This window comes from Ceratotherium simum, chromosome 17 (genome assembly GCF_057802395.1).
Source record: "Ceratotherium simum simum isolate JZ-2026a chromosome 17, ASM5780239v1, whole genome shotgun sequence".
Classification (NCBI taxonomy): domain Eukaryota; kingdom Metazoa; phylum Chordata; class Mammalia; order Perissodactyla; family Rhinocerotidae; genus Ceratotherium; species Ceratotherium simum.
This window is the reverse complement of record NC_141916.1, coordinates 57811776-57835097: the sequence shown is the minus strand read 5'-3', so window position 1 is coordinate 57835097 and position 23322 is coordinate 57811776. Positions and strand designations below refer to the sequence as shown.

At 53.9% G+C, this 23322-nt stretch overlaps 2 protein-coding genes across 10 annotated transcripts in view; one reads left to right on the top strand and one right to left on the bottom strand.

Moving 5' to 3' along the window:
- Nucleotides 1–4642: 4642 nt before the first annotated feature.
- On the top strand, nt 4643–22193 carry WASHC1 (WASH complex subunit 1). 4 transcript variants are annotated; one of them, XM_087442917.1, is made up of 11 exons: nt 4643–4698; nt 8333–8486; nt 17960–18071; nt 18293–18439; nt 18642–18778; nt 19040–19175; nt 19364–19565; nt 19656–19811; nt 20519–20677; nt 21492–21560; nt 21718–22193. In XM_087442917.1, the coding sequence occupies exons 2-11, from the start codon at nt 8338–8340 to the stop codon at nt 21855–21857; spliced, it is 1407 nt and encodes a 468-aa protein (XP_087299043.1). In that variant the 5' UTR covers nt 4643–4698; nt 8333–8337; the 3' UTR covers nt 21858–22193. The 4 variants fall into 4 exon arrangements, with proteins under 4 accessions (XP_087299043.1, XP_087299045.1, XP_087299044.1 ...); XM_087442919.1 differs by lacking the exon at nt 4643–4698 and adding an exon at nt 5057–5210; XM_087442916.1 differs by lacking the exon at nt 4643–4698 and adding an exon at nt 7315–7890.
- DDX11 (DEAD/H-box helicase 11) overlaps nt 22191–23322 on the bottom strand; it is a 35564-nt gene continuing 34432 nt past the window's right edge. For all 6 annotated transcript variants that reach the window (XM_087442909.1, XM_087442910.1, XM_087442911.1 and 3 more), the window contains one exon: nt 22191–23264. In XM_087442909.1, the coding sequence (XP_087299035.1) occupies nt 23235–23264 (30 nt within the window). In that variant the 3' untranslated portion in view covers nt 22191–23234. The remainder of the gene's footprint in view (nt 23265–23322) is intronic.

Below are 23322 nucleotides of genomic sequence, written 5' to 3'. Positions count from 1 at the left end.
TGACTCTACCTAATAGATAAGTCGGCCCCACTTATGCTCCCCCCTCACCCTTTTCCCAGCCTTAGTCCTCTAAGGCTGTAGAAGTGGCCGGCATTGGAGGTGGTAGAAAGGCCATAAGGTCCTCAGGTAGGTCATTTTGGGCTCAGAGGGGGGCACGGAAGCTCCCTGTCCCCTTCCTCTGAAAATGGAGACCTTCCTCACCTGGGAGAGCTAGGTGCTGCGCCAAGGACGCATTCATGGTTTCATGATGTCCTTCCTGCTGGTACTGATTACAGGTAAGTCTGAGCAAATCTGAGGGAGCCCAATTTTGGCATCGGAAAGGGATGGCTCCTTCCAAACCCACTGACCATGATCCCAGGGTTTCAGCACATTCTGGCTCAAGTCCAGACTCCTTCCTATGACACACGAGACCCTCTTTGAGAGGTACTATAGTGGAGAAGAGTACTTATTAAGAGGTGGGTCTATCTGACCTTGGACAAGTTCTTAAACCTCTCAAAGCCTCATTTTTCTCCAACTCTGCATAAGAATGATGGGAATATTTTTCTCACCAAATTCTTATAAGTATTAAATATTGTATATGTGCACATATTTTGCACACAATGAAGCTCTATACACTAGTTAGGAAATAGGATTATCATGTAAAACAAACATAGAAGATCTCCCACCTCTTCTCCTCTATAGGTCAGATACGCTATCATAATTGAGATTATCCATGTCAAGTACCAAGTGCCTTGCCTGGCACAGAGCGGGAACTCTAAAAATGGTCCCTAGTATTGTGGTTTGGTTCCTACCTACTTCTCTAATCTCATCCCCACCCCTCTCTGCCTTGAACTTCAGCAACACCAAACTGCTTATGGTCTTATCTCATTTGTCTCTGCCTCTAACAGTACATTTTCTCAAATCCTAATCATTGTAGCAGAAACTGGCTAGCTCTTCCTCCTGGGAACATAGACAGACTATATTTCCCAGCCTCCCCTGCAGTTAGATGTGGCCATTTGAGCAAGATCTAGCCAGTGGAATATGAACACAAGTGATATATCTGCTTCCAGGTCTGTTCCCTCAAACCTCCCACACACTCTTCATGCTCTTTGCCCTTCCAGCCTTGGAAGCTCCATGTTGAAGACGGCAGAGCCCATGCCCCTGCACTAAAGCATGAAGGACAGCCGTCCACTGATTTGGATGAGCCATTAGTGAGAACAAAACTTCCATTATGTTTAAGCTGTTACACAGTTTTAGTTTGCTGCAGTAGCTACCCTTACCTTAATTAATACGCTCCCGCTGTCTCCTGTCCCTGGAATGCCTGTGACCACCCCTACCCTGCTTCCCCGGGGTAACTCCTACTTACCCTTTAAACTTCATCTCTGGCATCACATCCTCCAGAAATCCTTCTCTGGCAACCCCCAGCTCCTCCACCGAGTGGTGGGTGTCTGCAGCAGGCTCTGCACAGTCGACTTCCCTCTGTCCAGTCTCCCCTTCTTCCTAATAGAATCCCAGTTTTGTTCAGGGCAGCAATGTACCCAGGTAAAAATACTCATTTCCCAAGACTCCCTTGTAGCTAGCAGCAGTCATGTGATCCGTGGTGGCCAATAAGATGTAAGAGGAAGTTGCTGATGGAGATTCTTACGCAAGCTTTTTTAAAAAGGAATAGATTGGGCTCATATCTGCCTTTTGCCTTTTTTCTTTGTGCTTCCTTTCTTCCCACCTGGAACTCAGATGCAATTTCGGGAATGGAGCACACATTACAACCATAAGGATGAGAGCCACATTCTAAGACAGAGTAAAAAGAAGATTCCAGGTTCTTCAAGGCACCCTGGAACCACCATTCCTGCCCTGTTCTGCCTACCTCCAGTTTTCCTGTAATGTGGAAAATAGAAACTCCTAACACTTAAGCCCCATAGTGAGGTTTCTCTCTGGCACAACTGAAAACAATCCTAACTGAATCCATGCCCCTGCTCGTGCTCCCGAGCGCCCTGTGCTCCCCTCCACTGCTTCTACCAAACACATCACACTCTGGCAATCATCTGCTTAAGTGTCTATTTCCCCGACTTGTTTGAAGGCACAGAAGAAGCACTCGATAAATGTGTGCTGATAGAATGGTAACAAGGGGCACTGTTGTGTCTTCCTCATGCTCCTTGTGAAGAAAGAAAAAGGTATTCCTGGAGGACACACAGAAAAGGCCCTCAGCCACGGAGTGGCCACCCTGTCCCCTTGCTCCCCTGTCAGTGGAGCATTAGCTACATGACCTCTGAGGTCTTTTCAAGCCCCCGCATTCTCTGATTCCGCCTCACATCCACTGCACTCTCCACACCAAGGAGGGTACAAATGGATGAGGCCCAGGCTCGGCCCTCCCATCGGTGGAGTCAAGGAACGAATATGGGATAATAGCTAGCGCTCATACAGCATTTCTTCGCCCCAGCGTCGTTGTTTTGTTTTTGAGGTGAAAGTCACATAAAACTGACCATTTTAAAGTGAACAATTCAGTGGCATTTAGTACATTCACAATGATGTGCAACCACTGCTTCTATGTAGTTCCAAAACATTTTCATTGCCCCGAAATAAAACGTTGCGCCCATTAAGCAGCCATTTCCCATTCTCCTCTCCCCTCAGCTCCTGGAAATCACCCATCTGCGGTGTGTCTCTATAGATTTACCTGTTCTGGATATTTTATACAAATGGAATTAAACAACGGGCCAGCGAAGGCAGGTCAGGCCTCAGTGTCCACACATTAGAATGGCATTCAGCTTTTTTTAATCCAGAATGAGGTCAAGGATTCCCACTGCAGCTCGAGCAGCTGAGGTTAAATATCTTTGCAATCCAGCTCCTAGGAAATGTTTAAAATTCGGTCTGGGATGAGTCTCTCAGGAGTAGATTAGGTACAGACCTTATATGAAGTGGAGGTGAACTGTCTGGAGGGTGAACTGGCCGGTCTGGGCCCAGTGGTGCTGTCTAGTAACACTTTTGTGAGAAAATACAGCAAGATTTGACATGTCATGTGGTGTGTGTGTGTGTCTATGTGTAGACAGACATCCTGGAGCACTACAAATTTCCTTTCGTGTTGGAATAAACTTCACAGATCACAAAGCACTTGGACAGCCCTTCTCTGCAGCTTTCAAAAGGAGGGAGAGCAAGCACTCAACTCCAATTTATATCTGGAGCATCCGAGGCCCCCTCAGATGACCTGCCCAAGGTGCCCCAGCCTGCCATCGTCTCCTCTATGCACGCACATCTCCCCTTCCTTGATGTGTCCTGGATATCTTAAACCGCTCAGTCATTGCTCAGGTGGAGTGAGGCGTAAATGTGTTTGCAGGTTATGTTAGTCAAAAACAAAATACCATAGCCTAAGTGGCTTAAACAACATAAATAATTATTTCTCACGGTTCTGGAGGCTGGGAAGTCCAAGATCAAGGTGCCAGCCATTCGATTCCTGGTGACAACTCTCTCCTGACTTGCAGATGGCCACCTTCTCACTGTGTCCTCATGTGGTGAAGAGAAAAAATAAGCAAGCTCTTCAGTGTCGCTCCTTATAAGAGCACCAATCTCATCCACCTTCACGACCTCATCTAACCCTAATCACCTTCCAAAGACCCCTCTCCAAATACCATCACACTGGGGGGGAGGGCTTCAACGGATGAATCTTAGGGGACACAAACATGCAGTCTATAATATAGGTGGAAACCCATCTCTTCAGCACCACTGGTGGGGACCATTCGCTGCAGCCAGCGAGACAATGAAGTGTTCTTGTCAAAAAAGACAGTTCAACCTAACTCCCCCAGGAGGAGGGGCAGGGAAGGAGGACAAAACTCAAGAGTATTAGCAAGAGAGTAGGACTGCCAGATTTAGCAAATAAAAATATCAAACACCTAGTTAATTTTGAATTTCAAATAAACAATAGACAATTTTTATATATTCGATTTTTACTGAAATGCAAATTAACTTGGCATCCTGTATTTTTCTCTTGCAACCCCAAAAGAGAGGGACTAAGAACTCTAAGCCAAGCCAAGGGATTCCAGGAGGGACTGCTGCAGGATCTCTGGAATACTTCCTTTATACATTTAAATTTTTTAGCCTTTTTTTTTTTTTCTAACTATCTAGCTTCTTTTGTGGTAACATATACACAACATAAAAGTTACCATTTTAACCATTTTTAAGTGTACAGTTCACGGCGTTATGTACATTCACCTTGCTGTGCAACCACCACCACCAATCTCCAAAACTTTCCGTTATCCCAAACTGACATGTCAAAGAAAACCAGAGCTGGACAGTAAAGAGGTTAAAGCTGATTTAATTCAGGACTTTGCAACAGAGGAAAAGAGATCTCAGTGTAGAACTGGGGTCAGTTCCGAATACAGAATGGACAAATGAAGATTTATAGCGGGGGGGGGGCGGTTGTCCGTGGATAGAAAATTGCTAAGAGCGTGGGTGATTTTCTGCTAAACTGACCCAACAGCATTCCTGCTGAAGGCAAGAGGATGGAAGAGGATGAGGAATTTGGTCAGATACGGAGGGTGACCTGATACAGACGGTGGGGCATTCCCATTTAGGATTCTCGGGATGCAGGCGGAGGCCTAGTCGGGAAGAGGCTCCGGACGAGCGGACTAAACTCTGACCCGTCCGACATAACTCCCTCCCTCGCTTTGCTCCCCCTCCCTGGGAACCACACCACTCTGCTCACCGCCTCTGGGAACGGGACTACTCCAGGTACCTTGCGCAAGTGGAGCCGTACAGTATTAGTCCTTCCGTGTCTGGCTTATATCTTTAATTTTAAAGGGGGGCGGGAACTAAGTGGACTCTGTGGGGACAACTGCCCACAGAGGCCAGGACAAGAAAGAAAGGGTGTATTATTCAGCTGAAAGATGTATTAATTCAGAGAAGTCTGTACAGCAGGGGGGAAGGGGGCGGTTCCCGGGCCTGTGCGGGGGTCGTGCAGCAGGCGCCCTGCGGGACAGGCGAGGGCGTCCCTGGAGAGCGGGCCGCAGTGAGGGCACAGAGGCGTGGGGGGGCGGCAGCGGCCTGGCGCTCGGCCTACAAGGGACGGTGCCGTGTGCACCGCGGAGGCTCGGAGGGGATTCGGCGCAGGGGTCTGCGACTCGGCGGCGGTCGCGGGCCAGAGCTCGGAGCCCCACGAGCGCCCGGGAGGCGGAGCCCGGCCGGCGGCGGCGCCAGGATCCGGCGGCGCGGGCGGGGCGGCAGCGGGCGGCGGCGGGGAGCAGGTGAGCGCGGCGCGGAGGCCCCGCGGGCCGGGGAGGCCGGGGCGCGGGCGGGGGCGCGCGGCGGGCCCGGGGCGCGGGCGGGGGCTGAGCGGGGCGGCCACAGCGCGGGGCCCGCGGAGCCTGCGCCCGGCCTCCCCGCCGTCTCCGCCGCCCGCCGGGAAGCGGCGCCGGGCCTCTGCCGGCCAGGGAGACGGGCCTCCACCCCCGCAGCTCCCGGCCTTTCCTCCCCGTGCGCCCAGCCCTTCCCCCGCGCCGTCCTTCCGCCGGAGCGAGGCCGAGGCCCGGGCGCAGGGAGGGCCCTGCCGGGACAGCAGACTCGGGTCCCCAGGCCCCGGCCCGCCGCTTCCTCTCGGCCCGCCGGCCCCGTGACCCTCACGTGACCTGACACCCTCTGAGCTCTTGGGCTTAGGAACAGGGCAGAACGGAAGGCTCGAACCCTTCTTCTGCAGCTCCCATCCCTCCCTGGTCTCTCTTAGATGACCCCACTGCTTTAACCGTGCTTGGTTCCTGACTGCCCCTGCAGAGCTTCTAACGCGGGGTGTAGACCCTGGGAGCGGGGCGTCGGGGACGCGGTGCAGGAAGGGTGTCGTGCACTTCCGAGGTCACGGGCAGCGTTGTGGGAGGCGGGGGTGGTGTGTGTGCAGTTTCCTGGAAGAGTCCTTGTTTTTACCAGCTTCTCTCAGGTGGCGCCGTCCAATAGGAATATTATGCGAGTCACATATGTGATTTTAAAAGGGAAAAGAAACAGGTCAAATTAATTTAGTAATATATTTTATTTAACCCAATATGTCTAAAATTTGGTTGTTTCAGCATGTAATCAATATAAATAAATTTAATATTTTATGTTCTTTTTTCCTACGAAGTCTTTGAAATTCGGGGTGTGTTTTCCATTTACACTGCATCCCGTTGGGACTGTCCACATGTCCAGTGCTCCGCAGCCGAGTGTAGCTAGTGGCTGCGTGCTGGATGGCTAGGTCTAAGGATTTCACTCCTGGCCCACAGGCTGGAGTCCAAACTCATGGCCGTGGTATTCAGGGTTTTACACAATCTGGCCTCATTATCTTTTTTTTTTCTCCCACTTTCACGAGGATGGTTATACCCTCACCACCCATAAACACTTGCCATTTCCCTGCACACCTTTGTTCAAGCTGTTCCTTCTACCTGGAATTCTTTCTCTACACTCTCTCCCTGAGCCTAGGAGGGAGGGACAGCTTCTGCTAAGAGGCTTTTCCTGACTCCCCTAACCCGGGAAGGGATTTATCCCTCCTTCCTCATTGTTCCCCTGTGCTGTACTCATGGCTGGATTAGAGCCCTTATCAAAGGGCGTTTGTTTTCGAGGCTGTGTCCATGGCCTGTGTAGTGTCCCTTTATCTTTGTTTTGATCGTGGCTGGCACCTAATAGTTGATGAGTAGATGTGTGCAGACAGAATGAGTAAATCACTAAGCAGCTGTGCTCAGTCTCTTAATTTTCAAACGGAGCTGCTACTTTCTTGTTTAGGAGCTTTGTGCCTGTTGTTCCCCTTGTGCATGTACACACACACACACAGATGTAGTAACTAACCATAAGGAAGGCATCTCAAGGTGTGCACAGAAGAGTATCTTCTAGCTTTTACCCCCTCTCTATCTTAGAGACGGGAAAACTGAGGTACAGAACTAAGGACAGCCAGCAAATTTGCATCAATATAAATACAAAGAAAGGGAGCATTCTTGAAAGGAGTATGTGGTCTCAGAGGGTCAGGTCCCTCAGATGGTTAGTGATCAGCTGGCCCACTTTGGTCATTTGATAGGAGGGAAGAGAAGTGGAGAGGTGAGGAGTTCCTCCTGGACCCTGATGAGGATTCTAGGCAGGTTCAGGTCTGGAAAGCTGAGGGTGTCATTGCTGGAGGAAGAAGTCAAAAAGCAGAACTGTCATCTCAGATCAGGAAAAGTGCTGGCCTGGGAAGAGTAGGAGAGAGCGAGGGTAGGGTAGAAGGACGGGCAAGGAGAAGCTAGCAGAGGGAGCAAAGGAGTAAGCTCCTTGGTGAAGGTACTGGTGTGACACATTGGCAATAACCACTTCTTAGAGAGCAGTGCCATTCTCAGTCTGTAGAATGGGAAATGGAAAGAATCAGAGCTTCAGAGAAGGCAAGTGACTTACCCAAGGTCACACAGTGCTTTAAGCCCAAATGAAAACTCATAAGCCCTCCTTTGCCACACTTACCCAGCCCCACTCACACATCTGTTACAACCAGGGGCCCCAACATGGTGCCTAGAAGAACAGGTCTGGGGCACAGGGCCGGGCCTGATTAATGTCTTCCTCGCTGTCTTCTACCAAGGAGCTCTGATTAGGCCTATTTATAGGGGCCTGGCACCTTAACATTCTGCCTGGTGCGTCTCTTGCCAATCAAATCAGTGCCATCTGCAGTGATTGCTGCTTTAGTGGCAACAGGGAGCGGAGTTAATTAAACCCAGTATAAATAGACTGTGCCCTCATCTTGCAATTCAAAGGAGTGTTTTTTCTTCCTGTCCTCTGCCCCCACAGGCCCCTTCTTCCTCCTGGCCCCCCTTGGCTCTAGCCTGGGTGAGCAGAGCCGGACGCTCCTATACCTAGAGTCACCAGCCACGGCCTGTCCTAACACAGGAACAGGCCAAAGTAAGAACCACCCAGGAGTCCACATGTTCTGTGCTTTTCCAGAGCCAGGTACCATTTGGAAGTTGAGGCAGGCAATTTTTTCCCCATGTCCAACCCTCTGCTTCCAGCCTCTTTTTCACTGTGCAGCCAGGGTTTCTTTCTTGCTCACCCGGGCTTGGGAGGTTGAAATGAGATCACACACAGAAATGGTACCACGCGCCTTAGGGCAGTCAGTCCATGTTGCACCTTCTCTGAACGCTTCTCGTCAGTCTCTGCTGTCCCTGCCAGTTTTCCTCCCTCATTCACGCAACAAGCACCAACAGACTACCTGCCCTGTGAGCTCCTGGCCTCCCACCAAATGCTCTGTCCCCCACTCTCCCGCTGCACGGGCCGAACCTGCGGCAGACGGTTAGGGCGAGGGGCTGTGCTCTCTTCTCCCGGTACCTTGCCCTGTGGTGGGTGGGTGTGGGTGAGTGTGGGGCAGTCCTGATGCTCCCGTTCCCACCCACAGGCACCATGACTCCCATGAGGACCCAGCACTCGTTGGCAGGTCAGACCTATGCGGTGCCCCTCATCCAGCCGGACCTGCGGCGAGAGGAGGCCATCCAGCAGGTGGCAGATGCCCTGCAGTACCTACAGAAGGTGTCTGGAGACATCTTCAGCAGGTGGGTGCTGCCACCCACCTTCACCGATCGGAGGGCCGCCCCTGCCTGGGCAGCCATCTCTCCATTCCCAGGAATGCCCCCTCTAGGAACAGCCCTTTGGGTGATTCTCGGTCCTAGGGGACCCAGCTGGCTTCCCTGTGCCCAAGGGGCGCCCAGCTTAGAACTTTGTCTCGTAAGAGCTCACTACCTACTGCACCACTTAGCCCCCTGGCTTCCCTGCAGATCCCCAGGCCCCATGGGGGTACTCCTCTCCCAGCTCATACTCTTTCTCCCAGTGGGGGCCCTGTTCCTTCACTTATTCCCCTGCCAGCAAACACTTATTCAGCACTTCCTGTGTGCCAGGCACTGTGCTCACCTCTGTAGTCACAGCAGTGGATACGGCCACATCCTGTCCTGCCTGAGGATGGACCCTGGCAGGAGAGACAGACTCTGTCCAGTCAACTTCATGTTAGTCATTGAATTACAGCTGTGATAAGACGGATTTATAATAATTTTGTGATAACTAATATTTATATAGCATTGACTGTGTGCCCCCAATGATCGGAGTGCATTAACTCATTTAACCCTCACAACAACTACGAGGAGATGCTGTTGTTATGTCCATTTTATGGATGAGGAAGCTGAGGCACAGAAAGGCTAAGAGACCAGCCCGGGGGCAGAGCCAGGGGTCACACCCGGGTGTCGTGGCTCCCGAGTCTGGAATTATTACTGCCTCTCTGTAGAAGACAGTTGTCAACGGGGCGCCTGACCTGGCATGGGGGGTCAGGGAAGGAATATATGGAGAAAACATGTATGGTAAAATCTGAAGGGTAGGTGGGAGTTACTGTGAGTGGGTAGGTTCCAGAAAGAAAGTGAGGCATGAGGTAAAGCCCTGAGGTGGGAAGGACCTGAATGGCAGCCAGTGTGGCTGGAGCGAGGAGGGGCTGAGGGGGTGCGTGAAGCTGGTGAGGTGGGCAGGGCCTTAGAGGTTATGGCCAGTCTTGAGCAGAGTGGCAGCGTTTTGTGTCACCAGCACTGATCTAGCACAGTCCTTGGGCTATAATGATTTTTCATTCCATGTTTATTTTATTTTATTTATTTTTGTGAGGAAGATCAGCCCTGAGCTAACATCCGTGCTAATCCTCCTCTTTTTGCTGAGGAAGACCGGCTCTGAGCTAACATCTATTGCCAATCCTCCTCCTTTTTCCCCCCAAAGCCCCAGTAGATAGTTGTATGTCATAGTTGCACATCCTTCTAGTTGCTGTATGTGGGACGCGGCCTCAGCATGGCCGGAGAAGCGGTGTGTCAGTGCGTGCCCTGAATCCGAACCCGGGACGCCAGTAGCGGAGCGCGTGCACTCAACCGCTAAGTCAGGGGCCGGCCCCCTGTTTATTTAATATGAATGAATGGTGTTGCTGTTTCCTTGCAAAGGTCCCGCATTTTGTCCTGTATACAGGTCCATAAGCAACCTGAGATGGGGCTTAGAGCTTCTCCTTGCTGGGGGCCCACGCCATGCCTCACCAGGGGTCTTTTATCCCACCCAGTGGGAAGCATTTGACTGCCTGACTGAGGTCCCTCTCATGTGTGGCCTAAGTCACCCCCACCCTCCCCTGCCTGTACCAAGATAGGAATGCTTCATGCAGTCTCCTCCTTCACCAGTCGTTCGTCCACCTCTTCCTGGAAGCCTTCCCCAATGGGAGTAGAACGCAGGGTCACTGTCTCCAGTTGAACTCGGTACAAACACTAGATCCTCTGACTCTTCTGCCTCTGACCTGCCCACCAACACACCCGCCTGCCTTAGCCTCTGCAGAATGTAAACGTAACCAAGGGGCAATGCCCCAAAGTGGTTAAGAGGTGACTCTGGAGCAGCCTGCCTGGACGCAGGCTGGCTCCATTTGCTGGCTTGTAACCTGGGGCAAGTTACTTAACCCCTCTAAGCCTCACCGTTCTCATCTATAAAACAGTGATAATAATGGTGCCTTCCTCATTGGGTTGTTGTAAAGATTAAGTGAATTAGAACTTGCAGGGGAATTAAGGTGCCTGGCATAAAGCAAGCATTCAGTAAGTGTTCGCTCTTCTCATCTGTGGACATCATCTCTGCTTATTGGCTGCCTAGGGTGGCCCTCCATTAACCTGCTATCAGTATAGAAAGTGTTAGGTGCCCTTTTGTACTAAATATGCCCAAGCAATGCCTAAGCAAGAGGACACAGGCCTTCAAGAGCCATCAGTCCTGGATTATGGCTGCCCCGTGCCCAGAGATTGAGATGCATGCCAAAAACACTCCATCAGAAATATTTGTTTCCTCGCCAGGATCATGACTGCATGCTTGCCTTCTCTGAGGGAGCCTTGGATTTTTAGCATACTTCCCTTTCCCTTGCTGGTTTTTGGCACCTGTAGACAGTTTCGTGTCCCCTGCCCATGGATGGGATGAGGCCAGGGCCGGAAGGCCATCTCGTGGGGAGGGAGTGGTGTTAGTTGAGCATGGGTATGGGCCCTCCAAATGGCTAGGCCTGGCGCAGGGAGGGCAGGATGCCTCAGGAGCCCGGTCCCTGAGTCCAGGCTCCCCTCACAACCGGATTCCAGGTCACCCAGTTGACCTCCCACATGTGCCCAACACGTTGGACCCCGAGGGCTGCTGGAGATGTGAACAACATGGTTCCTGTCCTCAAGGATCTTAGAGGCTAGAAGGGGAAAGCAGTAGAGCTAGGTTGATTCTTAACTGCATAGCATGAACTGTGGGGGCTTCTAGGGATCTAGAGAAGAGAGAAATAACTAAGAATGGATGGCACATTTATCAATCAGAACTCTCCAAATCTGGGGCCGGCCCGGTGGCGCAAGCAGTTAAGTGCCTGCGCTCCACCGCGGCGGCCCGGGGTTCACCAGTTCAGATCCCGGGCGCCCACTGGCGCACTGCTTGGGAAGCCATGCTGTGGCGGCGTCCCATATAAAGTGGAGGAAGATGGGCATGGATGTTAGCCCAGGGCCAGTATTCCTCGGCACAAAAAAGAGGAGGATTGGCAGATGTTAGCACAGGGCTGATCTCACAAAAAAAAAAGAAAGAAAGAAAAAGAACTCCGTAAATCTCTGTAAGCAAAAAGGAACCAACTGGTAGAGCAGGCTTTGCAGTTGTAGGGCTGAAATGTCGTCAGAACCTGATTTTTCTCTCATTCCATCCCAGCTTGCTGCCGCCGGGCTGGCCCCATCCCAGGCAGGCCTTGCTCTTGTGGTGGCCAGGTAACCAGCAGGCCCGAGCTCACGCACTCAGGTTCAGGTCCAGCAGGAAAGAGTGCTCTCCTCCGTGTCAGCATTTCCTCGGAAGTCCCGTTGCCCCCTCGGCCTGGCTTTGTTCTCATGTCTATCCCAGAGCTGACTGCTGGGGCCGGGGACAGGACATGCTGACTGGCTTAGACTCTGGTCACATGCGTCACCCCTAAGCCCTGGGTTAGGCCCATCTGAAGTGCAGGGTCCGAGCCCGTGGGAGCAATGGAGTCCCTGAAGGAAAGGGGGGCCCTTCGTTGCATAAGGAGGAAGTAGATGCTAGAGAGGAAAACCACACGCCTGCCACACAGAGTCAGGGAAGGCCTGCCGAGGGAGAGGGGCATGAACTAGGCCAACCAGGGATAGGCTGTGGTGAGGCAGGGTTAGGAAGGTGGCGTGCAGGTCATCTGGTGGGGGCTAGAAATCGGTGCCATAGGCCCCGAGGCCTGAACATGGAGCATGTGTATCACAGGCTCCCCGGGGAAGGCCGGCCTGCACGCACTGCTTTTGTACTGGGGTACAGACAGTGCTGCCTGTCCCATATGTTCAGCGCCTTCACAGCAGAACAGGGTGTGAAAAGTCAACTTTCCGTGTCTGTGGGCCTTGCCTCCCCCTCTGAGTGTGCGCCCTTGGGAGTCGGCCTCTCGCTTCTTTCTGCCCTCCACAGTGCTGTGGGCGTGCTCCACAGCAGGAGTGGCAGGGGGTGGGTGAGTGAAAAGTGGATACGTTAGGGCCCGTGGGGCTTCTCCTAACAGGACAGAACTTGGAGCTTGATTCAGGAGTTTTAGGGGACCACGATAAGGGTCTTGAGCACGGAAGTGATGGACAGAAGAGTTTGGGGAAGATGTGTCAGGCAGCCAGCACAGAGTGGATAGGATGGGGAGGGTGGGTTCCAGGGACACGCTGGGAGCTGTTCCTGTAGTGGGCATGGACGGGAGGAGCTGCAGTCCAGGGGAGCTGCAGGCAGGGAGGGCTGGAGAAGAGAGATTTCAAAGGGAACCATGACAGGACCCGATGACAGATTGGGAACAGGATGAAGGAAAGGGAGGCGGCAGAGATGACCTGGAGTGGGGATGGGGCGTGCTAAGACCTAGCCACGGTCGCCTGCCCCCCATCTGGCAGCGGTCCTGAAGCTGGGGGCTTTTCATGTTTCATGGGCTTTTGAGTTGGGGATGTGACCCCAGTTTGGAATCTCCCCCCTTAAATGTGCTCCTCCTGCTTGGCAACCTCTCGCAAAGAAGAGACAGATGGGTAAAGAAGAGACACTTTCTATCTCTCCTTTCCACTGCTCCCCCATTTCAGGCCCAGGCCTGGGCCCCTCGGCCCCCCTGGAGCCTGTGCCCAGTTCCGCAGGTAGGTGAGCTCATGGAAAATTAGCATTCCAAGCTGGTAGTCCTTCCTCCTGCTCTGCCGCAGCGCCACACAGGGCCTAGAGAGAATGACAAATACTTCTCAGGCTCCCTTCCGTCCTCTCCTTCCAGCCCCCTCCCTGGCTCCTCTTCCTGCCTAGCAGATCTCCTCGGCCCTCACCTGTCCCCGTCCTCACCTGGGAGAAGCCAGCTGCTTCCCATGACTTAGATGAGGAGGAGACTTAGATGAGGAGGAGACGGGTGGCAGTGGCCCAGGGAGAGGAGCTAGGTGAATTCTGGGTGGGAGTTGGGATCTGTCCAGCTCCGTCCTCCTGAGGAAGGGGTCATTTTCTCTGCCAGAGTTCTTCCTTCCTTTTTCTTTCCACTTCCTCCCTCTTTCCTTCTTCTCCTCTTCCTGCTTTTCCTCCTCCTTCTTCCTTCTTTTCCCCTGCCCACACTTCCCCCTTTTCCTCACTTCCTCCATCCTTCCCTCTCTCCCTGCTTTCTCTCCACTGATTGGCACCTGGTGACTCCCAAGGTTAGGAAGCGCTCCATTAGCTGCCTACATAATTAGCAGATCATTCCTAATTATCCCAGTGAGCGAAGATAAGGGTGAAGGCAGGACAGGCAAGGGAGGGGCGGCAGCAATGATGGGTCGGGAGGGGGATCCCTCCTCCCCAGCAGCCTCTCTGGGCTGGCATGCTGAGGGGCCATGGCAGCCATGCAGGGGCCGGGGGCCTGCCTTGCTTCACAGGAAACCTTCCCATAAGGGAATGGGGGTCAGCTTTGGAGGTGGTGCCCAGGCCCTCCTGCCACCCTGTCCCCCTCCCTCTCCCATGCCAGGAAGAGTGGTCCCTACAGGGCCTCCTCGAACACCTCCCACGCCAGCCAGGGGAGTTGCTCACTGTTGCTCTGCGCTCCACCCTCCATAGTGTTCTCTTGCAAAGTCCTGTTCCCTCGGCCTGGAACTTCCTTGTCTGCTCAACACTGCCTCTTCTTGCTTTCCTCTGAGTGCCTGCAGCCCCTCCTCCCTCCCAGTCTTATGGGCAGTAATAACAGATGTGAACTGAGCACTCAGGACATTCCGCTAGTACAGGAACACTAGCCATACATCCACTCATGTTAACCTTTACAATAATTCCACGATAGAGAAGTTACTATTCCTATTTCTCAGCTCAAGGAGCAGAGGCATAGGCCAATTAAGTGACTGGCCCAAGGTCACACTGCTACTAGATAGATGTTAAGACCGTGTCTGTGGGACACTGTAGTTACTTGTCTCCCTGGTAGACCAGAATCTCCTTGAGGGCAGAAGTGTGTGCTCTGATTCCTCTCTGTCCCAGCGCTGAGCAGACTGAGTGAGCCAGTTCCATCTCTGACGCTGAGGGAGGCAGCCCCTCCTCTGCTGGTGTCTGGGCAAATGTGCTACAGAGACGTGACCTCAGTGACGAGCTTGGAAACCTACCTACCTTGAAGCAGGCCATCAAGCCAGGGGGTCTAGATGAGGAAGGACTAACAAATTGCCCTCTTGCCACTGTCCCCCTGCCCTCAAAGTGGACATTGCTAATCAGTCATGGCACTCAGTCCTGCCCCAGTGTGGCCTAACAGTCCTTCCTAACACAGCCTTCCGGACTGTTGCTGCCAGTCGGTAGAAATGGCAGACGAATTGAAAGCTCGCTCTCATCCGTGGTCAGTACCCTCCTCAGCATCGTGGCACGTGACTATGACTAAAGGATTAGACTCTCTGGGGGCTTAGTCAACAAGCAAGCCATTACCTAGACTTAAAGGCTCTTGGATAAGAAAAGAACCCTGGAAATCATGTCTTCCATTCCCCTGGCCCACACAGAATCTTCCTTGGAGCATTCCTGACAGGTGATCATCCAGCTGAAATCTGATTGCTTTGCAAAGCTGTGCAGCTGTTGACTAGAAAGTTCTCTTTATGCAGAACCAAGATCTGCTTCCTTGCAACTCCACCCGCTGGTCCTAATGGAGCCCTCTGGGGTGACAGAGAATAAGTCTAATCGCTTTTCCACCTGACAGCACTTGTGATATTTTCGATATTTGAACGGAATTATATTTTCTGGGTCATCTCATGTGTAGGCAGAACATCCTTCAGTTATCTTTGTATGACGAGTTCTCACTCATCGCCATCCTCATCACCCTCCTTTGGACGTTGGTTAACTTGTCATTCTGTTCAGCCAGTATTTGTTACAGGTCAGGCACTGTCCCAGGTGCTAGCAATGTGACAGTGGATCAGACAGACTCTATAGTCTAGAAGGGAATCCAGAGTCCTCTGAAAATGCAGGTCCAGTTTAAAGGGGACACAGCCGTGGATGAGACTGGTGCCTGGCATAGATTAGCTCGTTAACCCAGGGCTCTGTTTTCTCTGTAGTGCCTCCAAAAGAGTGGATGTTCCCTATTTATTGAAAGAAGGCAGGAGACGGACAAGGAGCTGTGTGCCCTAAGATCGCATGTCTTTTTTAGGCTGCTTATCCTGCTTTTAGCTCATACTGAGCTTATGGTTAACCAAAACCTCAGATCTTGCTTCACCTGAACTACTGCTAAACCTCCAACTGTATTTGTGCACTCGACTTCTTAAACCTAAAGGCTGGGCTTCGCATTCATTGCTTGTCAGTTTCATTTTGTTGATTGCAGTCCATCCTTCTGGCCTCTAGAGATTATTTGAGTCTTGATTCCATCACACAAACCACTTTGACCCTCCCCCCACGTGCCAGGCTGCAGTCAGTCCATTCTTCAGCAGTGCCCTTCGGTGCTGTTGTTCATCTGGCTCTGATGCACTCTCCTCCAACCCCCATGGCCCCATCTTGTCCACAGGCTTTTGTGAGAAGCCGTCAGAATCCTTGCTGATTCAGGATGCACCATGTTTAAGGCTTTCCCTTGATACACCAGTCTAATAACCCTGTCAAAGAAAGAAATGCTGTGAATTTAGAACAATGTTGGCCCCTGGGATCCGCCTCTTCCTTTTCAAAGTGCTTGCAGACCCTCAATTTAATAATCCATTCTGGAAATTTGCCAGGGTTCACTGTTAAACTTGATGTTTGCAACCTCTGAGAAATCAGCCCTTCTCTCGTTGATGGAAGAACCAGAACAAAGCAGCCTCTGTCCATCTCCGGTTCTGATGTCCCTCCCACTCTCCATGTCAACTTGGAGTGGAGTGGTTACGTAACCACTGAGGTTGCTTCAGCACCCAGGGGCAGAAAGTGGCTGAGCTGGGGACTGGAGGAAGCACATTCCACTCAGGTTCCCTTCCCAGTGGATGAAGACCTTGCTCTCTGCCAGAAAAGGCGGAGCTCAGGCCCATTGAGTGGTTCTGCCTTCTCTCACTGGGAGGAAACTGTCCTCCTGTTCTGTCTGCATTGCTGTCCCACTCAGACCAGCCTGTCAAGGACAACTGAGCTGCTCCGGGTGCCTGCTTGTACCCCGGACCCCTCCTCACCAAGCCCCCTGCCCTAAGCAGCCAGGAGTAATCAGGGAGACTTCCCTGGGTATGGAGACCCCTAGGTTGTGAAACTGGCTGATTGGTGGGTTCTCTGGGGGCCAAAACCTTCTCAAATTAGTGGGGGTGGTTTAGGAAGGTTGGGCTGGAGTCTCGACTGTTCATTTCAACCTTTAAAGAAATCCCAGAGTTCCCTGGCCCTGTAGTCTCTGACCCCATAGTGGGGCCCCTCTGTCACCCACCATATCCTCCTGCCCTTCCCCACGAAGTAGACTGGTAATCCTGCCTCCTTGTTTCTCATGCCTCATCGTGCGCTCACTCCTGCCCGTTGAATGCAGAGATGTGACCGCTCTGCGTGTGGAATGTGGTGGGCATGGGCGGGTGCTGGTGTTCTTGGAGGTAGGGGAGCCCGTGGGAGGACGCCCTGGCACATGTGTGAGCCCAAGTCCCCTTTGCAGTGAGAAGACACTTGCTGCTGCTGAATACTGTGGCAAAAGCTAAGTAAGGCTCACGTCATTTGCATGTAGGACACATGGGTCATTCAGCAACCACAGAGGGAGTGCCTGGCACTGTGCCAGGCGCTGGGAGTCCAGCAGGGAACAAAGCAAAGCCCTCACCCCCAGAGCACACAGAGGCCTGGATGCATAATGTCCAGTGGCTGTAATGTGGAAGGGGGTTGGAAAGGAACAGGTGCAATTTTGGGTTCCATCCTCGAGAAGGCTTCAGTGAGGAGGCAGCTCAGTGGAGTGAAGGAGGCAGCCATGTGGATATCTGGGGGACGGCACCCCATTTGATGCAAAGGCCGTGTGACAAAGATGGGTTTGGCACATTCAGGGAATAGCAGGGCGCTGGTGTCGCTGGGGCCTCCAGATCTGGGCTAGGGGGAATGGCAGCCTGTGAGCAGCCAGACCACAATCATGAGAACCACGGTGAGGACTTGGGATTTACCTTCACGAGCCATTTATTATGTGTCAGGGCAGTTCCTTGTGAATAGGTCTAGGACTTGAACTTAGACCCATCCTTGCCTGTCACTCAACCTTGCTGAACTCTGGTATCCTCATCTGTAAATAGGTGACTACATACGTGTAAGGCAGGAGTCTGTCTCTGCTTGCGGCTATCAACAAAATCCTGGAGGCAGGAACCATGTCCTTCAGACGGCACATACAGGCGCTAACCTGGGGCCAGGGTATTGCCCCTCCCTACCCAGCACTCCAAGGAACTTCATACTGTTCATTCCTAGACCCTTCAGGGTGGATGATCCTTGTAGAGGTCACCTGGGCAGGATGGGTCCTGACAAGCAGGTAACACTGTGTTTTAAGAGCCCTTGCCCAAGCCCCTGGCTCTGCAGGTTTGCTGTCAGAAGCAGGAGGGGTGCAGGAGGCTCCAGCGCTTGGGGAGCAGCCCCCAGCCCCTGTGATCTTTTTCCGTGGCAGGATCTCCCAGCGAGTAGAGCTCAGCCGGAGCCAGCTGCAGGCCATTGGGGAGAGGGTCTCCTTGGCCCAGGCCAAGATTGAGAAGATCAAGGGCAGCAAGAAGGCCATCAAGGTAGCCCATGGGGCCCTGTGTCCCCATGGCTGGGGGGCTGCCCCAGAAATCCCATTCCCTACCATCTCCCCATGCCTCTGAGGTTGCCCAGGTCCCTGCCTCCGCTATCCAGCCACACCTCAAGCTTTCTTCCTGCCTAGAATCCCCCCAGCCCACCCCTAGCTCTCTGGAGCTCCTCGGGCCCCTGAAGAAGCGATCTCAGACCCTCCCTGTGTCCACAGGTGTTCTCCAGTGCCAAGTACCCAGCTCCAGAGCACCTGCAGGAGTATGGGTCCATCTTCACGGGGGCCCAGGACCCTGGCCTGCAGAGACGCCCCCGCTACAGGATCCAGAGCAAGCACCGCCCGCTGGATGAGCGGGCCCTGCAGGTCTGAGGGGCACACGCAGCTCACACACTTACAGGGAGTGACCAGTGCTGGCCCTGGATGTTGGGGAGGAACTGAGGGCCCACCATAGTCTTCTGTTCCCCAAGAGGATTCTGACAGGGATGGGGTGGAGGTCACTTTGGCCTGGCGCTGAAACTCACCATCCCTCTGTCACTTCCTCCCACCCCCCACCCCCACGCCCCAGGAGAAGCTGAAATACTTCCCTGTATGTGTGAACACCAAGCTGGAGCCTGAGGATGAGGCTGAGGAAGGGCTCGGGGGTCTTCCCAGCAACATCAGCTCCGTCAGCTCCTTGCTGCTCTTCAACACCACTGAGAACCTGTATGGCCAGAAGGCAGGGCTGTGGAGGGATGGGTGGGCGGCCTGGCCTGGTTTAGTTGGGGAGCCAGGGGGCATCAGAATCAGGGGCAGCAGAAGTCTGCAGCCTGGGGACCCAGGAGCTGACCAGTTTGGTTTGCCTTGTAAGGCCTGGGAGTCCACACTACAAACTAGTTGTGACCTCTGGTGAAGTGGGGAATGTGGGTCAGGGCCATGGACCTAGAACAGATGACGGGTTGCCTGACCTCCACCCCATCTCTGTAGGTACAAAAAGTATGTCTTCCTGGACCCCCTGGCTGGAGCTGTAACAAAGACCCACATGATGCTGGGGGCGGAGACGGAGGAGAAGCTGTTCGATGCCCCTCTGTCCATCAGCAAGAGAGAGCAGCTGGAGCAGCAGGTAGAGGGATGTCACTTGGGTGGGGCCCTGCCAGCCTTCTCTAGGCAAGGGGGCCTGTTGGGCCCCTTGTCCCGCCCAGCTGTGCATGGGTGTGCACAAGGCCCCGCCGACTGCCCCAAGGCCAAACTGCAGGGCCCACGTCCCCTACAGCCCTCCCTCCGCTCACATACCCCTACCTAACCCTGCAGGTTCCAGAGAACTACTTTTACGTGCCCGACCTGGGCCAAGTGCCTGAGATCGATGTCCCATCCTACCTGCCTGACCTGCCAGGCATTGCCGATGACCTCATGTACAGCGCCGACCTGGGCCCTGGCATTGCCCCCTCTGCCCCTGGCCCCATTCCAGAGCTGCCCACCTTCCACACAGAGGTCGCCGAGCCTTTCAAGCCAGGTGAGCTGGGAGTGGGAGTGGGGTGGGAGCTCCCCTGCTCGGCCACTTGCTTCCCTAGGCACCTCCCACTTTCTCACACTTCTGTTTCAGACCTACAAGATGGGGTGCTTACAGCACCCCCACCCCCGCCACCGCCACCGCCGCCTCCCCCAGCAGTGCTAGTCAGTGCACCCCCACCCCCAAGTGTGGCCTCTCCTGGCAAAGGCACCGGGGACGATGACAGCAGAGATGGCATGTCTCCCTCAGGTAGGAGCAGCCCCAGAGCGTGTTGGGTTGGGGGTGTGCTTTCTTTGAGGAATCTTCCGTCTAATTTCTGGATCCCTGAAGGATTTTCTGTAGGTTTAAGTGATCATAAATTTTCAGAATAGTCCTAATTTCAAAATCTTGTTTCACTGGGTTCATAAAATAGTGGTTTGCAAAGTCTGTAGAGCCCCAGAACTCTGATCTCCAGGGTGGAGGGAGCCTGGACAGGTGGAGCTGCAGGTCCCCCATTCCCACTTAAACCAATGGAGAAAAGGGGGCTGCTGAAAAAATTGAAACCTACAGCAACAAAACATCCATCTGTCCCTTAAACTGCAGACTTGCAGTGTTTGTTAATATTGTATCTCCCAGTCTGTCTCCAGCACCCAGATCCTTGGATAGCAAAGAAACCTCTTGTTGGCTAACATGTCAAGTTGACACCTGGATATATTCCCAGGGTCCACCTTTGCAGGGTGGGGTTGGAGAGGGACTAGGTGCCCGGACACACAGCTTCCTGAACTCAGGCGGGCAGTCAGCATTCAGGCCCTGCAGTCTCCGAAGGCCCGGCTTCTCCAGCTGGCCTCTTTCAAGAGGAAGAACCCTTCCTCACAGCCAGGCTTTTGAGGGGAGGCCTCTGGAACCCAAGACCCTTAGGCTGGACAAAGCTCGCTGCCTGGGCAGCTTTTCTCCCTCACACCCTTCCCCACCCCCAGCTCCAGTCCAGGAAGCCCCCAGGGAAGTGGTTGAGCCCTCCAGTGGCCGGGCCACTCTGCTGGAGTCCATCCGCCAGGCTGGGGGCATCGGCAAGGCCAAGCTCCGCAGTGTCAAGGAGCGCAAGCTGGAGAAGAAGAAACAGAAGGAGCAGGAGCAAGGTGAGGGGACCCTCGCCCCACTCCAGGGGAGGGCTCGAGGAAAAGGGCTGCCTTCTCTTCTGACCACCAGACTCCGGCAGGGTGTCCTCTGCAACCGCAAGTGTCAGAAGGCCGGCACCCAGCCAGCCTGCCCGCTGCCTCCCCGAGGCCATTTGCTGGGGGCTGTGGGTGGCCATCCCGCTGCCTAGGCCATGGTTCCTCCTGGTTTAGGAGCCTGCTTAGTGGAACTTTCTGAGTTGGTGGGAGACAGAGCCCCACAAGACAGCCTGCTTAGACCGTGCAAGGAGCTGTCCAAGGCCGTGGTCGGGACCTGAGAGACTCTTAGAGACAGGACCTGGAGGGCTGGCTCAGTCCCGCTTCTCTAAGCCTCTTGAGGCTGCAGATTCCGTCCGCTATGAATCCTGAAGGCTGGCATCAGTGTGCCCCCCGGGCATGAGGCAGCAGAGCCCTGGAAGTCAGGAGACCTGAGTGGGAGTCCCAGCCCTGCTTCTGGGCTTTCCACTGTGACCTCAGGCCAACTGCCCAGCCCCTTTGGGCCAGTTTCCTTATCTGTGCAATGGGGCTGCTCATACTTGGCCCTTGGCCTCACAGGGCGGCTGTGACAATGGGACTCAAATGTCACCATTTTCTCATTAGTGCCCCAAAACTGGACCCACTGGTAGACTGAAGTTTCAAGAGCTGATGGAGAGGGCTGGGGTGTGCTGATTGTCAGCAAGAGGAGGATAAACGTGACTGAACCCTGAGGATGTCGCCGCAGGTGCAGATCTTGTACTTGGTTCTTCATCCTCCCTCACCCGTGGCTTTCCCGTTGCAGTCAGAGCCACGGGCCAAGGTGGGGACCTGATGGCAGATCTCTTTAACAAGCTGGTCATGAGGCGCAAAGGTAGGAGGCAGAGCACCCTCTGCCGTCCCTGGGCCGGGGTCTCGGGGTATTTTGTGTCATGCACGTTTTGCCTTTTTCTTCCTGTTTTTAAGTCTCTAGGGGCTGGGTGAACTGGTGCCCCAACCAACTCCCTCACCCTTCCCCTCTGCCCTCCCAGGTATCTCCGGGAAAGGACCTGGGCCGGGGGCCAGCGATGGGCCAGGAGGAGCCTTTGCCCGAATGTCAGACTCCATCCCGCCTCTGCCCCCGCCCCAGCAGCCACCGGGAGAGGAGGACGAGGACGACTGGGAATCCTAGGGCTCAGCTGCTTCTTCCTCCCCCAGAACCCAGACTGAGCTATTGCCTTCACACAGCAACAGCCAGGATGTGCTCCTTGGCCAGCAGGTCTGTCCCTGCTGCCCTAGGAGGGATGGGGATCTTGGAGGACTGTCCCAAGTGTGTGCCTGGACCTTCTTCAGGAAGCAGAGGCCGGCTTCTGGCTTCCGAGGCCACACGGCTGGGAGCCGCAGGCGGGGAGCCCTCGCTCTCTGTCTGCTCTACCCACCCCCTCACCAGCATGCTCTCTTCTTCTCTAAAGAGACTCTGAGATAAAACAGTACATGAATCAATAAAGAAGCATAATGCAAGAACTGAGCATGAACCAACAGTGCAGTTTTCATTAAGGAACAGTAGCTGTGCAAACATCTCCGAGCCAGCGCCTGTCCTCCCGTCCCCACTGGTTACAGGCGGTGGGGGCAGAGTACCCATTGGACCAAGGCCTCTTTTCTCTGGGGTCAGGCAGAGAAGAGAGGTGCAGTAGCAGGGGCAGCTATTGCAGATGCAGGGAGTGATATTTTCCTACAGGAAAAATGTCTCAGTGACAGACACGGGGTCTCTAAAAATAGTCATGCTGAGAGCCTAATGGCCCTTGGCATAATTGCTGATGTCAGGGGAGGAGGTGTCTTGGAGTTTGCTCAAGTGGTTGAGAGGGAGGGAGGCGCCACTGACTTGGAGGACCTGGAGCCACGCCAGGCAGATAAAAGTGCTGTGGAGGGCTGGGGAACAGGTTAGGGAGCAGCGCTGCACTGAAGCGAGGCCTGCAGGTGGAGGAGCAGAGCACGGGGCTCTCTTCCCAGTTCTTACCGATGTACAGAAGGTGGCTGAGGGGACCAGAAGCCCCTGGGCAGAAAGCACTGTGGACAGCAGAGGGCTAGAAATAGGGAATGCTCTTACTTTCGAGCAGAGAGTGAAAAGTCTAGAACAGCTAATTGTAGCTGGAAAGAGAGGAGGGGACAGGTGAGAAGCAGGATGGGCCTGTTCCACCTCACCTCTAAGAAGGTGGATGCTGCAGTGGAAGGCTGCAGCTTCCAGAGCCGCCCGCAAAGGCCGGCCAGGAAACAGGGCAGGGAGCTCGACCCGGCCGTGCTGAACGGGAAGCTTCAGTTCCAGGGAGGGGAACTGGCCTGGGACGGGGCCGAGGACAGCAGGACCTACTGTTTTCTCCTTTTGGCTTTACCACCTGTGCCTGGGTCCTGGCAGCCCACTGATGCCAGAAGGGGCTGGTCTAGACTTGACACTCTCCACCTGGGTTTCACCTTCTTAAGCAAGATCCCTGCAGATCAGGCCCAAGACAAACGTTTCAAATTTGCAGGGTGAAGAGCGAGCCTAGTGATCAGGCAGCGGCGCGGCCATCCATCAGGAAGGGCCAGACCTCTCACGATGAAACTGGGGAGACAGGGAAGGACAGTGAGACACTAGATCTTGGGGATGGAGGCTCTCGGGG

What these genes read in the sequence shown, in the direction of transcription:
- WASHC1 (XM_087442916.1), top strand. Translation starts at nt 7,866, where the DNA reads ATGTTCTGTGCTTTTCCAGAGCCAG. An exon ending in GCAGCAAGAAGGCCATCAAG is followed by an intron (nt 18,072 to 18,292) that starts GTAGCCCATGGG and finishes CTGTGTCCACAG; the next exon opens with GTGTTCTCCAGTGCCAAGTA. An exon ending in TTCAACACCACTGAGAACCT is followed by an intron (nt 18,779 to 19,039) that starts GTATGGCCAGAA and finishes CCATCTCTGTAG; the next exon opens with GTACAAAAAGTATGTCTTCC.